A 15,541-nucleotide genomic window follows, 5' to 3' on the forward strand; every position below is an offset into this window, starting at 1 on the left:
GGAAGGGGATTTTTTTGGTTATTAAAAACTTTACAGTTTTAAACTATGAGGCTTCCTCTCTCCTTATTTTCCCGAGTATTACGGATAGCTTTCAGCTGACCGGATCTTGGTGAATCAGAGGACGTGAGTGTTGGTCTTCTGATCGGTCACCGTGGATTGGATGGATGTTCATGTGGCAGTGATCGTAGCCACTTCACATACACCACGAGGCTTTGATTGATCTTGTTTCTGGAGAGTGCAATTCCTAGAGGGATCTTAAGCACTAGATGTATCGATGGTCGAACATTTTAAAGAGCAGATTAATCACTTATGAACTATTATATGCAAAGGACTATGTTTGTATTCCGGTTTTAGCTGGATTTATAGACTATCAAGCTTCTATGTAAAATCTTTAGTGCCACTGAAGTTTGAATGAACACTTTTTGATTGAATTTATTTTAAACTGAAGTTTTGATCGCTTCCTTTTTTCTTTTTTTTTTTTGAGATCATGTAGTTTGGCTTAAGATGTGTCAAGTAAAATTAGCTATGTCCTGCACAACAACAACCTGGAAAAAAAACAAAAAAAAAAAAACTCGACTTGTAATAATTAAAAAATGACTACTAGACATACGTTTAACATGTAAATGAAACATACCTACACACAGACACAGAAATTGACATGCTTGACTCTCCACGTGTTTATAGTAATACACTGAATACAATACTAAAACTACAAAACGTCAATAAAAAAATAAAAAGAGAGGCTGCCATGCTTAAAATTATATTGCCTAAACTATTTACAGAAAGCAACTGGGCCTTAATTCAACTCCTACATCAGAGCCCAGCTAGCCCGCAGTAACAACGAGCGTGATTAATAAATTATACATCATCAATCAACCAGCAGAAAATAGGAAGAAATATATTGTTTAAAGACCAGATTTTAGAATAGCTCCTATTGGTAAGTGCAATAGTTGTTGTAGATATAAGAACAATATGGTCTATTATACTGGCAATGGTCATTGTCTGATTAGCCTGAAAATAATTATAGGTACATTTTTTTTTTAAATAGGACAATTTTGCTGTAGATATTTGGGGGCATTTTTAAATTCTAGCTTGATTCACAAATATTTAGCATTATTGTTACCAGTAGCTCACCTTGTTAGTAATATCCAAATTACAGTTTGCTTCACACAGTGCCATTACAATAGGAATATTGCCATCTTTGCAGGCGACATGAAGTGGCGTGTTACCATGGCGATCCTGGAAGTCTACATAGCACCCCTGATTGATCAAGGTTTTAACTACTTCCATCTGACATCTTCTTACCGCAAGGTGCAGGGCTATGTGACCATCCTGGAAGAGGCGCACAGAAAAACATTCACATTTACGTATTGCAGTCTCCTTTTCTTGTATGCTTATGGCCACTAACATCTACCAGAATTGTAAAACTTTGGCAGTAATCATTTTCATGACATGACACACATATTTCAATTCAAATTTTTTTAGCTTGGAAGGGGGCAAAAACAAAATAGACCTAGAAAAATATTCTGATCCCAAGCAAGATAATGTTGCATATACAGTAGCAATAAGGTTTGCTGTACATGCTGGGGAAAAGTAATCTTCCTGTCATCAAATCTTGAGACTTTAAAGTACACCTGTGCCCAGATTAAGAATGTAAATAGTTTGATATACATAAAGGATAAGTTCACAATTAAACAAAAAATGATAAAATTCAAATTTTTTTGCAGGTAAAAAAATGTGCATTTACTTATTTTGCTTTAGGAGCCTGAAAACCAATGCACCAGTGACCAAGCAAGAAAGACAAAACAGAAAGCGCCACCAGAGTGTAGTATTAAAAACAAGCAGTTTAATCACAAGAAGGTGTTATAAAATAGGACCATCTTGTGCAATGGGGACTGCTCTGATCCATCCCACGAACATCGCGCTGCGCACAGAAGGCACTGGTGCTGTGGAGAGGCTGGATGGCATTCTGAAGTCACAGAGAAGCCGGAAGAACCACTGCGAAACACAGGACGGATGTGACGTCACCGGAAATGGCCGGGATACACACAGAGAGAGCATTATGGGGTAGAACAGGCTAGGTGCTGGGAGCTCCGGCTCCTTCTTGAGGCCATTAGAAGGAGCTAGAGCTCCGAACATATAGCCTGTTCTACCCCCAATGACATCACATCCACCCTGCATTTCACGGTGGTTCTTACGGCTTCTCTGTGACTACAGAATGCCATCCAGCCTCTCCACAGCACCAGTGCCTTCTGTGCGCAGCATGATGTCTGTGGAATGGATCAGAGCAGCCCCCCTTGCACCTGGTGAGCCTATTTTATACCTTCTTCTTGTAAGTGTTCCTATTCTTGTGACTAAACCGCTTGTTTTAAATACTACACTCAGGTGGCACTTCATGTTTTGTCTTGCTTGCTTGCATTCCACAGAGTTGGCTCATCTCTGAGGACAGCTGCCATCAATTATCATATACTGGACGGTTAAGTTTTGTTAAAGGACTGTTTTATACCTAATGATGCCCATGTGTACAATGATTCACCTATAGGACCTTCAGTGTTCATGATCACACTGGTTTGCAACAGTTTTTTTCCATTTTCTTCTGTTTGCACCAGTGATTAGCAGATCGCTGATGGCATGCAGGTCTTCTGCAAACTATCAGTGTAAGCTGTTTGCCCGTACCTCGTACAGGCAGGCAGTTTCACACTGACATGAAGAACCAGTGAACTACCAGAACGCTCAACAGTGCCGTGGTAGTTAATCGAGAACTACAAGCTGACAGTCACAAAGGTTGTTGGTGCTTGTAGTTCATTGATTCACAGCAGTTTGAACTGCCCACATGGCTGTTCAGAGGACACTTTTTAATTTTTAGCGACATCTATTTTACTTAATTTTTTTTGGTGCACATAAATACCGGAGCCATTTTAGATAGGCAGCTGAGTGTACACATTAGCGCATCTGTTTACATACAATTACATCCTAGATTAGTTATATTTAGGCCTGAAAAAAACAGAAATGGACACAGAACTTTGCCATTTTCTTTGAACCTGGACAGACTGGGAGGTAATCAGATGTAAAAAAACATGTCTATTAACATCCAGCCACACAGAGACTAACATGAAGCTTTCGATCAGGTTCACCTGAAAAACTGTCAGGTGCACCTGATTGGACTGCTCGTGTGAAAGGGGCCTAAAAGCGCTTAAAAAAAAAGCACTCTCACCTCAGAAGGGGAGGCAGCACACTTAAAAGCCAATTTTCCCATCAGCTAGAAAACTACCTCCCTAAAATATTTAGGGATCAATATCACCCCCAAATACTCAACCCTCTACCAGGAAAACTTTCCCCCTCTTTTCCACAAAATCAGAACTCTCCTCCAACAGTGGAAAAAACACCATATCTCCCTACTAGGACGGATTGCATCAGGGAAGTTGACTATCCTCCCGAAATTACTATATCTCTTCCAAACCCTACCCATCCCAGTTCCCTATGGTTAATTAAAACACATACAAGCTGAGTTATTACACTACACTTGGAACCACAGAAGGCACAGGGTCCCACGTTCGGTACTACAGGTGGCACGGATGGATGGAGGACAGGCCTTCCCCAATCTAATTAACTACTATCAAGCAGTGCAACTGAAGGAGATAACCTCCTGGTTCACACTTCGATCTTATAATAAATGGACCAAAATAGAGAAATTATGGCTAGCCACAGTTCATCCAAAAAATCTACTATGGAGTGCAAATGCAGAGGTAGATCCCACACGGATGCTGGGCCCAATAACGCAGCTCAGGAAGTTGTGGCGTAAACTGATGAAAAAACACAAATTATCCTCGGACAGCTCGCTCCTGACCTCATTTGCCTGTAACCCCAAAATGCCAGACAGTCTAACCCATCAAATGTCCTCCCCCTGGCCCACAAGAAAGCTCTTCCATTATGGAAGCTTGGTGGATCCCTGCATTCGCAAACTGCATTCCTTCGCAGATCTGCAGACCAAAATTTGATTTCCCAAAGCAGTTATTCTACGGGTATCTCCAAATCCGCCACTATGCCTTAACACCTATGCCTATGCCTTATTTGCACCAAACCTGCAATTTTCCCCACCAACTCCTTTTGAAAACCTTATCCTGGCAGGTTCTGCCCAGAGAGGACTGATCTCTGATATATATAAAATACTAAATGCTTAAGTGGGAAAAGGTACTAGATGAGGAGATACCCATGGATCAGTGGAGGGCCATATGGACCCAGGTGTCCAAGAGCTCGGTCTGCATGCTCTACAAAGAAAATATATACAAAATTCTATATTTCTGGTACATGACCCCAGATGTACTGCACGCCATTTACCCTGCCAGTTCAGACTGCTGTTGACTATGCATGGGAGCCAAGGGAACACTATTCCACATTTATTGGGAATGCCCGCAAATAGCCCCCTTTTGGAATCTAGTTCAGCAGCTGCTAACCCGTCTTCTAGAGAAGACGGTTCCCATCACCCCTAAATTTTTTCTGCTGGGACTATCACCACTGACAAACCCCAGCTCCACCTAAGAAACTAGTCAGGCACGTCCTCACAGCAGCATGCTGCCTGGTGGCACTGAACTGGAAGCGCCGATCCCCTCCCTCTGAAGGAGCTCTATACGCTGGATTAGAGATGCAGAGTTGATGGAGAGAATGACAGTAAGGATTCGGGACCGACTGGACGCGCATAACATGGTCTGGGAGCTGTGGCACCGCTGGGAGGAGCACAATGATCTGGAATTCTTATTCACTACATAAGTTGAAAGGTTTGGTTGATAACAATTTTAAGTAATAGTCAAAATAATCTGATACGAACAGAAAAGTACACAGAAACCAGAAAGATAGCAACTATAATCTCAGGAAATAACACAGCCATGTAGGATAAGAAAGAAGGCTATTGTTATGTTTGTTGAAAAAGCAATGCATTAAAAATGTATTTGTTATAACGTTAAATAAAATTGTTATTGATAAAAAATAAAAATAAAATACAAGCACTCTCTGACCCTTCTAGGAGACTGGTTTCTAACAGCTAAGAAACGCCTGCTGTTTGTTTAAATTAGAAGGCTGTCAAGATTCAGGGGCAGGCCCTTTTCACACAACAACTCCAATCCAATGAAAAACTAACAGACGGACCTGATCAGACAGTCCATTCACCCCTATGGATGGGCGGGTGTAAACGGACTGATCTGGAGAGCAGTCAGGTGTGAACAGACACCTCCTGAATACCTGTCATCTGCTCCTATGCTGCGGTGGATCGCTTTTCAGAGATCGCCTTAATTGTAAACAAAGCTTGTTTTATGAACTTTAAAACAAGCCCTTCTTTATCTTCGTATTTTTGTAAGAATGGTGACATTTTTTTTAAAGTGCTATTAAAGTGGGGTACCCCCTAAAAAAAAAAAAAAAAGGAAAAGTCAGCAGCTACAAATACTGCAGCTGCTGGCTTTTAATAATCGGACACTTACCTGCCCCCAGGATCCAGCGATGCGGGGGAACGAAGCCCCTTGTTCCCCGCTCCGCTCGCGGCGCTGTCATGCATACTGTGGGCACCCGGCTGTGGCTTCACAGCCGGGCACCCACTGCGCCCACAGGGCGCCGTGATACTCCGTACAGTCACCTGCGACACGTGACAGGTCCCAGGTGAATGTGCAGCGCGAGGGGAAGTGATGTCACCAGCCCGGGCAATGAAGAAGGCAGATTACGAGGGACCCCCTAGCAACCGGTATTTAGAGGTGAGTAAAAAAAATTTTTTTTGCCAACTTTTTTTTTTACGAATTTTAAGCAGCTTTTAATTTTTTGGTGGCAACACCACTTTAAGTATTCATTCAGCAATCTGGACACAGGTTCACTTTAAGGAAAAGAACACATACAAACACAGGAGAACCGAATCACTGAACAAAAAAAAAATCTAAACATAAAAACAAGAAACGATCACAATCTCTCAATAACCATGGGGATAATGTCTAACTCGGATTACGATATGAAGGGCCCGTCTTCATTTTCTTCCTTCCCTTTTGTTTAGTGATCGAATATGCTACATTCTCATAATAAATATTCATTCAGTCCTGAAAATGGCTCCCTAAGTAACAGATTGATACAAGGAGGATATTTTGACAAGCTACATCTCTTTAGTTACACTGTGCTGTGCTGAGTTTTTCTATAAAACAACAGCTTGAGTGCAGTGGGGTACCAGCTTTTATGGTGTAATATATAACATTCACAGAGATACGGTGGACACAGCTAAATAATGAAGGAGCTGATTTATGAAGTGCTAATGTTAGAAATATTACTCAGTGCCTGGACTTTCATTCAACATCCAATCATGCAGAGAGCAGGCAAGCTTATAATTTTATTTGATTTTCCATCCAGAGAATATGAAATACTATACTGAACCAAACTGTGCAGGTAAAAATTGCACACAAGGATTGGCATTTACATCCTACTGAGAATTCTCTGTTATATTTTAATATTTTACTAGTGGGGTTTCATATTGAGGAATTGCAGGTTGCCAACTGCCGATTAGGTGTTTGAGAAGATGTTATTTGCAGTCCTAAATGGCCCTAGATCGCCAATGTGTGTAATTTGTGACGGCGGGAATCATTCACCTTGTCGGTTGCATCAAGGTCGGCTCCATGTTCAGTCAGGCACTCCACAATATCATGGTATCCTCTGGCAGAGGCTGTGAGGAGCGGCGTCTCGCCTTCCCGATTACGAATGTTGACATTGCAGCCAGCGTGGCACAGAGCTTTAGCCACAGGATAGTAGCCATGCCAAGAAGCACAATGCAATGGGGTTTCGGCTTCCTGGAAAGGAACATTACATTAATCATTACATTTTTTTCCTAGTTGTAACAAGAGATCCAGAGTGAAACTCCAGCTAAAATGTTTCCACTTACAACCTATATAAAGTTTTTATTGTTCTTTTATCTCTTGGGGAAATTTTCTAGTTCTTGAGTGGTATCCAGGAGAGAACGGGATAAGAAATCGCTCCAATTGGGACACACATCAATGAAAGTACTTTTCAAGAGTTGGAAATGCAGTTAATTTTTTCATTGCCATCTTCCCCATAGGGGAGATTCTTCCAACACAACCAAAGCCTTAAAAAGGGTTCTGCCCCATGTCCCACCCATTTGATAGCTAATTTTTAGTAACTAAAAAAAGAAATCTGTAATTAGAAAGAATTAGCCATATGGCCTACAAACTATAAACATTGTTATAGGTAGCTGCCAGTGCCCACTTTTGCAATACATGCATTAGTGCAACGCACGGTACATGAGGGGGAACTAATCCTTCAGCTTCCCATCAGGCTCTGCCCACACAACTCCAAAACGTCTCAGCTGCTGCACTGTCTATGTGACAGTCCCATTGTCTATGGATATTTAAGTGAACCTGGGTCATAAGGTCTAAAAAAATGTGTAACTGAGGCTTAAAATGGAAGTAAAGGCTAAACCTAACTAACGCTAAACCTACTCTCAGCCACCTTCTAAGCCCTATCTAGCCCTGTAAAGAAAAAAAATCTCTATACTTACCTGTTCTGCAGCCACTTCGGTCCAGTCCCAGGCTGAGCTGTCAACTGCAGGTTCATGTGTGTAGGAGAGGCAGCTAATGGAAGACTCATAATAACTCTATGGGTAGTGTCACTTTCCAGGCATTTACCAGCCAGTGTTGGCTTTCTCCCGCACACAGAGACCGGACCGTGTGGCTGCAGAACAGGCAAGTATAGTCATTTTTTCTTTAGAGGGCTAGATAGCTTAGGCTTAGCCGGTGGCTGAGAGTAGGCTTAGAGTTAGTTAGGTTTTGCCGTTACTTCTACTTTAAATTACACTTCATGCTGGTGGTTGACCTGTATTATTGCCAACCCCCAAACTGCAAATGCAGCCATCTAGCGATATGTAGGCTGCAGCCATGATGCTTTGCATCTCAGGATAGCAAAAATGACCACCCTCCCACTGTATTCGGTGAATCGCAACCCATCCAAATAAGTGGGGTTGGGAGCATGAAAGTGCGGGCTTTTAGGAGTAAAAACAAAAATGGAGAGGAGGCAACATATTCTTTCTTCACCGCCTGTCAAACACCCTTTGAATAGCAATCCACAATGAATCACTCTTCAAAAGTGCAACACTTGTTTAAATTAGCCCTCACTGTGTGCCCTTGCAATATGATGCCATTAAGATCAGCAAGGCTCCTGAACTGAACACAATGGCGTTGATTTACTAAAACTGGAGAGTGCAAAATCTGGTGCAGATCTGCATAGAAACCAATGGGTTTCCATTTTTTTAATTTATTTTTTCTTGGCTACCATGCACCACTGCACCAGGATTTTGCACTCTCCAGTTTTCTTAAATCAACCTCTATGCACTGACCATTCAGTATGCTGAAAGAAACAGCAGTCATCTGCTAGGAACCGTGTTTGGACACCAACATGTAAAGTGGAACCTTTAAAGTGTATGTCAATCCAAAAGTCTTTTTTTTTAATCAATTTTGGATAGAGGGGGGGAAAGGTTTAGTGAACCTTTGCCAGGTTTCTACTGCTGTTCAAGGCTCCAATACAGAGATAGCCTGACCTGCTGCAGTTTTATCGCACAGAAGTTATGAAAAATCTCCAACAGCAACACAGACAGCAACTTTTTTTTTTCTTTTTTAGTAGGGAAGCTTGAACCCCCGTTAGATTTTAATTTCTGTTCGTTTTTTCCCCTTACTTCCTGTCTGACAAAATGTTGCCAGCAGACCAGAAAAGTGAAAATCGCGCTAATGAAGCCTTGAATAACATTAAAAACCTGATGGAGGTTCTAATGCTGCGTACACACGACTGGACTTTTCAACGGACTAGGTCCGACGGTCTTCCCGACGGACTTTCTGAACGAACGGACTTGGCGACACACGACTGGACTAAGTCCGTTCGAAAGTCCATTTGTTTTCAACGTGATGACGTAAACGGGACTAAACAAGAAAGTTCAATAGCCAGAAGCCAATAGCTGCCCTTGCGTTGTATTTGGGCTGTCGGACTAGCACACAGACGAACGGCTTTCCCGATTTTTAGTCCGTCGGATAGATTTGAAACATGTTCTATTTCTAGGTCCGTCTGATTTTTTTTTTTTATAGCGTCGGACCTAGTCTCCTGGATAGTCTGGTCATGTGTATGAGGAGTTACACGTCCTTGCACTTTCTAAAAAGAGAAAAAAATTATTTTTTGACTTGACATACACTTTAAATACATAGATGCTGTGGATCATCATTTTACAATGCAAATTATTAGCTAACCAATTCACAAGAAATTATAAAAAAGAAGGAAATGTTATAACATTTAATTTATTACATATAAACAACAACTTGCCTATTAGCCCAGCACTTTATATTGGTAAAAACGTCACTGTGTTTAGTACAAAAACAAAATGCTGCTGTATGCATTATAAACAGACATTTGCAGGCATTGTACAAAATCCAAGGCGCTTATTATTTTTCTAGCATAAAAACTCCCTGCGACACCATACAACTGATCAATTTGTGTGGAAACGTTTCTGCAAAAGGGTCCCCTGTGCCTCTTTCATGCATATAAAGACATTAACTCTTATTCATAGTGTGTCACGGAAAAAAGCTTGCGTCTCCCACTCAAAGCACTGTTCGTGAGCCTCAACTCGAAGCACTGTTCCCACTAAAGCAGATAAATGTGCATTGGGGTGCCATAACACACATCACACACTTAAGCAATGGAAAAGGGAAGGAAAGCCTCCTTGACGACAAGTAAAATACATAGTGAAAGAATTATATTGTACAAGGCAGGCATCTAGACAAGAAAAACAGTTATTTAAATTAACTCTTTGTTGGAAAAGATTGTTATTTTTATATTCCCATAACATATTTATGCAACAGAAGGAGGTAATAAGTTACATTTGGATATTTACACTGGCCATACAGTATTCTTATTCAATTTCCTTTAGATCATCTTCAACTGTACTGCAAGGGCCTTCCTGATTAAAAGTGTTTAGGTTTGATCTCATAACAGTGGGGAAAAGTATTTGATCCCCTGCAGATTTTGTAAGTTTGCCCACTTACAAAGAAATTAAGGGTCTACAATTTTTTATCATAGGTGTATGTTAAATAATAAAGACAGAATATCAACCAAAAATCCAGAAAATCACATAAATCAAATGCTATAAATTTAGTTGCAGTTTAGTTAATAAAATAAGTATTTGATCCCCAAGCAAAACATGACTTAGTACTTGGTGGAGAAACCCTTGTTGCACAGAGGTAAGACGTTTCTTCTAGTTGATGACCAGGTTTGCATACATCTCAGGAGGGATTTTGGTCCATTCTTCCTTACAGATCTTCGATAAATCCTTACGGTTTCTTGGCTGTCTCTGCAACTCAAAGTTTCAGTTCCCGCCATACAAATTCTATAGGATTAAGGTCTGAAGACTGACTAGGCCACTCCATGACCTTAATGTGCTTCTTCTTGAGGCACTCCTTTGTTGCCTTGATGGTACGTTTTGGGTCATTGTCATGCTGGAAGACCCATCCACGGACCCTACTTCCATGTTCTGGTAAGAAGGTTCTCATCCAAGATTTTACAATACATGGCCCCTTCCACTGGCCCCTCAATGTGGCAAACTTGGCCTGTACCTTTAGCAGGGAAAAAGCCCCAAAGCATATATGTTTCAACCACCGTGCTTGACAGTGGGGTCTGTGTTTTTAAGGTCATAAGTCAGCATTTTCTTCCTCCAAACATGGAGAGTCGAGTTAATGCCAACAAGCTTAATTTTGGTCTCATCTGACCACAGCACTTTCTTCAAATCCTTCACTTAGTCATTTAGATGTTCATTGGCATGACTGTACATGTGCCTTCTTGAGGAGGGGGACTCGCCTTGTTTGGAGGAAGAAAAATGCTGACTAGGACCCTAAGAACACCATCCCTACAATCAAGCACAGAGGTGGAAAGATTATGCTTTGGGGCTGTTTTTCTGCTAAAGGTACAGACTGACTTTGCCACAATGAAGGGCCATGTAAAATCTTGGATGAGAACCTTCTACCCTCTGAAGATGGGTCTTTCAGCATGACAACGACCCAAAACATATCGCCAAGTCAACAAAGGACTGGCTCAAGAAAAAGCACATTAAGGTCAGGGAGTGGCCTAGCCAGTCTTCAGACCTTAATCCTATAGTAAATTTATGGAAGTAGCTGAAACTTTGTGTTGCCAAGCGACAGCCAAGAAACCATAAGAATTTAGAGATGATCTGTAAAGAAAAGTGGACCAAAATCCCTTTTGAGATGTGTGCAATCCTGGTCACTACAACCACAAGAAACGTCTTACCTCTGTGCGCGGCAACAAGGGTTTCTCCACATAGTCATGTTTTATTTGAGGATCAAATACTTATTTTACTCACTCACTGAACTGCAACTCAATTTATAACATTTGTATCATGTGGTTTTCTGGATTTTTGGTTGCTATTCTGTCTCTATGATTTAAAATACACGTATGATAAAAATGTTAGACCTTTCATTTCTTTGTAAGTGGGCAAACTTACAAAATTTGCAGGGGGATCAAATAATTATTTTCCCCACTGTATATAATTTTGGTAAATCTAAAGGAAAAAGTGTACAAGAAAATTGTATAAAGTATGGCCAGCCTAATACCATCTAGAAACACATACATACCTTGTCCTGAATGTCTGGATTTGATCCAATACTGCACAAATACTGGATGACCTCCACATGACCATAGCGAGCTGCGACATGCAGGGCTGTTTCCCCAGACTACAATATAAAAAAGTCAGAAAATGCTAAAAAGAAACATAAACTGCTTAACTTTCTATGCAAAAAAAATAAAGAAAACACTGCAAGCTTCCCTTGTATCTGCACAGTATTGTACTACAAACCATTGCAGTTCATAATCAGATTTCAGTTTACTGTAGTCAAGATCAATAAGCATGAAATTTGATTTTTGTGCCTTACTGTTTTTACACTGCCTTAGAAATAAATCCCAATCATTTTGCCTGTGAACTGTGCAATATCAGCAGGTAAAAAGAGCATTGCACTGGTAAGCATTTGCATAGCATAGAGAGAAAAGTAATTATTGACTTTGTCATAAACATAAAAAAGGCATGTGTGCAAGCTAAGATAAGGAGGATATGGATGACTAATGTGTGCGTGTAGTATTCCAAACTTCAGCGATCGTACCTACAGTTTCAACCTTACTTTAAATTCTACCCTTTTCCTTCCCATTTACTGCTCTGTAACAATTGCCCATCTCCAACAAAATTCAGTAAGTAGTTAATGTAGCACAACAAAAGTGACCTGTGACCAGAATACACACAGTTTGCCATGACATACGCTTTAGTGCAATCGGATAAATATACTAACCCTTTCCAAATGCCAGCGAGCATTTAAACACTTTCACATTAACAATTATATGAAATAACTGGAGCAATTTGTTAATCAGAAATTATACCTTATCCTTAATATCCAAGGGACAATTTTTTTGATGGAGGAATTTCAATGTCTCAACATGACCATGCCGAGAGGCCCAATAAAGTGCGTTGGATCCAGCCTAAGAGAAAATGGGGAAAAAAAAAAAAAAGTGTTTCAGTCTCAATAAGGGTAAACATATTCAACACAATGCCATACAGCCTTTATTCAAGGGTAAGTTGGAAGAACACATTTTTGTAGACCGATACAGACCTTATCCTGCACATCAATGTGTGCCCCACGTTTAATCAGTAACTCCAGCATTTGAATGTTTCCACAGCCTGCAGCAATTAATAGTGGAGGAGTGCCATGCTGAAAAACAACCAATGCAAAGGGATGAGAAAACTGAACTCTACATCAAAAACTTGATCCACAATTGTCATTTCTAAAGGCTACATACAGTATAATTAGCTGTTTTGCACTAAATACCTAAATAGCCAGTGGGAGCCAAAGGATTTGGACAGTATACTTAGGTGGCTAACTGACCGACTAGAGAAACGTATCTTGTATTATTCCTTTTTCTCCAGACATGAGCTGAGAAGGCTACCTTGGCTTCTAATTGATGTAAACCAAGATTATGCACTTTAGATAGTATTAGACGAAGCCTATATGGTTGTTAACCTAAAGTAAACCCGCTATGAAAGAAACAGGGAGGCTTCCATTGCAGAAAACTTATTTTGGAGGTGTTAGTTAAATGGCAGTCGCTGCTCTTGTAATAATACTTAGTAATCCTCAACCTAAAAAAACTGCAAATAAGTAGTTTTGGCTTTCTCCCTTATATCGTTTTTTTATATTGGTTTTTGTGCAAATAAATGTTACTGTATAAAAAAATGTATTTCAAATAGAAATCTCATTCATGTGCTACAGTATAGTGTGTTTTTTAAACTCTTATGACCCTTTCACGTATGTGCGTTACCAAAAGAAATGCAATGCGCACCGAGGTGTCAACAGGTCCTTAAAAGCAGGGATATGAAGTTCTTCAGACCTAGTAGCATTGCCCACTCCTGAGGCAAGATGCATCCCAACAATAGGATTGTGTACTACTATACTTTAGATTCAAACTAACAAAAAAGTTCTGGTTATTAGGGGGATTGTGATAATGGTCGTGATCTTGTGTTTAAACACTCTCATAGGGAGGACAGACAGTGTAGGATTTTTTAACCACTTCCTTCCCTGCCCATAGTCAAATGACGTCTGCAGGAGGGATGCCGATGCAATGTCCTCTGGGCACCCACGATTGCCGGTAACAGAGCAGGGACATGGATCTGTGTGTTTAAACACACAGGTCCACGTACTGTCAGGGGAGAGGAGACCAATCGTGTGTTTCCAGTACAGAGGAACACAGATCGGTCTCCTCCCCTCCGGCTACAGTTAGAATCACTCCCTAGGCAAAACAATTAACCCCTTGATCGCCCCCTAGTGTTAACTCCTTCCCTGCCAGTGACATTTACAGTTTCGCGCAAACCAATCAATATATGCTTATTGCGATTTTTTTTAACTAAAAATATGCAGAAGAATAGCGGCAGCTCTATTTGTGGGGGAGATTTTTTTTTATTTGGGTTAAGAGTTGCATGACTGCGCAATTGTCATTCAAAGTGCTACAGCACTGAAAATTGGCCTAGGCAGGAAGGGGGTAAAAATGCCCGGTATTGAAGTGGTTAAATACAATATAAACAGGACGTTCATAAAAAAAAAAAAAAAAAAAAAAAAAAAACACAACATATTTTACCTTGTTTGGCTGGTTTACATCATAGTTTGCCAACGACCCTAAAAGGTGCTGCAAACCTGGAACATTGTCATCATTTATGGCATGAATGATGGCCTTCATAACAAAAGAATCTTCTTCATCCTGCAATAATAAAAACATGGGATTAGGTATTATCAGATATTAAACTCTCCAACCCCAGCATTTTACACTGGCCACCATCATGAACTAACCTATTTTGGAGTTTCTGGTGCACATCAATGTGATGGACAATCTCCCCAACCATTAGTGAGGCTTCGTAGAATAGAGAGAGGGCTACTCCTTTTAGATTGCAAGCTTTATGGAGCAGAGACCTCTGACGGCTCCTGTATTGAACTGTAACTGTACTGAACTGTAACTGTACTGTCTGCCCTAATGTTGTACAGTGCTGCACAAACTGTTGGTGCTATATAAATCCTGTATAACAATAATCATTTGCAACAAGAACATTTCATCTTAATAAAAGCAGCCCAGTTTTGTGGACTCCGGGGCACTTTATAGCATACCTTATAGGACACAGTACTAAAACCCCAATTAATCGCCCTCACCCATGCCAAAAAGGAACCCTTCATTAAATGCAGGAATTTTCAAACGCACTGTCAAATTATAACGACAGTCATTATTTTAAATGAACACTCAACTTTGGCTTAAAAAGAAGGTGTTTTTTCACAATGCGCTGCATCTTGGTGATAGAAATGTAATTTTGTGACATTTAGAAAGAAATGTCATTTTGTGACATTTAGAAAAAAAAACAAAAAACAAACAAATAAATAAAATAAACCTGTGCCTTGTAATGTAACAACTCAAGGAATCGCCCCTCACCGCTACTATACAAAAGACATCAGCCTGCATCCATTCTAATGTGTAAGTCGGTGTGAACAAGCCCCATTAAAGATACGGTAATGGTATGTTTCAGTATTTTCAGATTGAATGCAAGAAAGACTAAAATGAAGCTTGTAAAATCCTCCCAACCTATATAACTAGCCTGGAGAGAATGTTTTCCCTAGCAAAAGTAGAGTTTCATTCAAAAAACTGCAGCAAAATAAGTTTTTGTTTTTTTTCTTGCCAAAGACTAAAGAGTTGTTAGGCATCTTTTACAATGAAATGTAAAACAGTTTCGATATATTCCAATATATCCAGTTCTCCAACTCTAGTATTGTAGTTTGCCCACAATACTGAAGCATTGTAAAGCTGGTAATACTCCGTGTGAACGTCAACAAATTTCTGTCAGTGGGTGGTCCCATTCCACAAAAGCTGATCACTCAATTGACTTTTACTGAAGGAGCCTGCTGGTAAATATTCGACCAATCAGTGGTTGGATCTAATCGGA

At 40.3% G+C, this 15,541-nt stretch overlaps 1 protein-coding gene across 2 annotated transcripts in view; it reads right to left on the reverse strand.

The window, feature by feature from the left end:
• Window positions 1-15,541, reverse strand: part of DAPK1 (death associated protein kinase 1) — a 226,725-nt gene that overhangs the window by 48,721 nt on the left and 162,463 nt on the right. For both annotated transcript variants that reach the window (XM_077474824.1, XM_077474823.1), the window contains exons 12-17: window positions 14,197-14,316; window positions 12,681-12,779; window positions 12,451-12,549; window positions 11,658-11,756; window positions 6,612-6,809; window positions 1,135-1,332 (exon numbers count right to left, since the gene is read on the reverse strand). In XM_077474824.1, the coding sequence (XP_077330950.1) occupies window positions 1,135-1,332; window positions 6,612-6,809; window positions 11,658-11,756; window positions 12,451-12,549; window positions 12,681-12,779; window positions 14,197-14,316 (813 nt within the window). The remainder of the gene's footprint in view (window positions 1-1,134; window positions 1,333-6,611; window positions 6,810-11,657; window positions 11,757-12,450; window positions 12,550-12,680; window positions 12,780-14,196; window positions 14,317-15,541) is intronic.

This window comes from Lithobates pipiens, unplaced genomic scaffold, assembly GCF_037356315.1.
Source record: "Lithobates pipiens isolate NorthernLeopardFrog02 unplaced genomic scaffold, aLitPip1_a1.2 Scaffold_13, whole genome shotgun sequence".
In the NCBI taxonomy this organism is placed as follows: domain Eukaryota; kingdom Metazoa; phylum Chordata; class Amphibia; order Anura; family Ranidae; genus Lithobates; species Lithobates pipiens.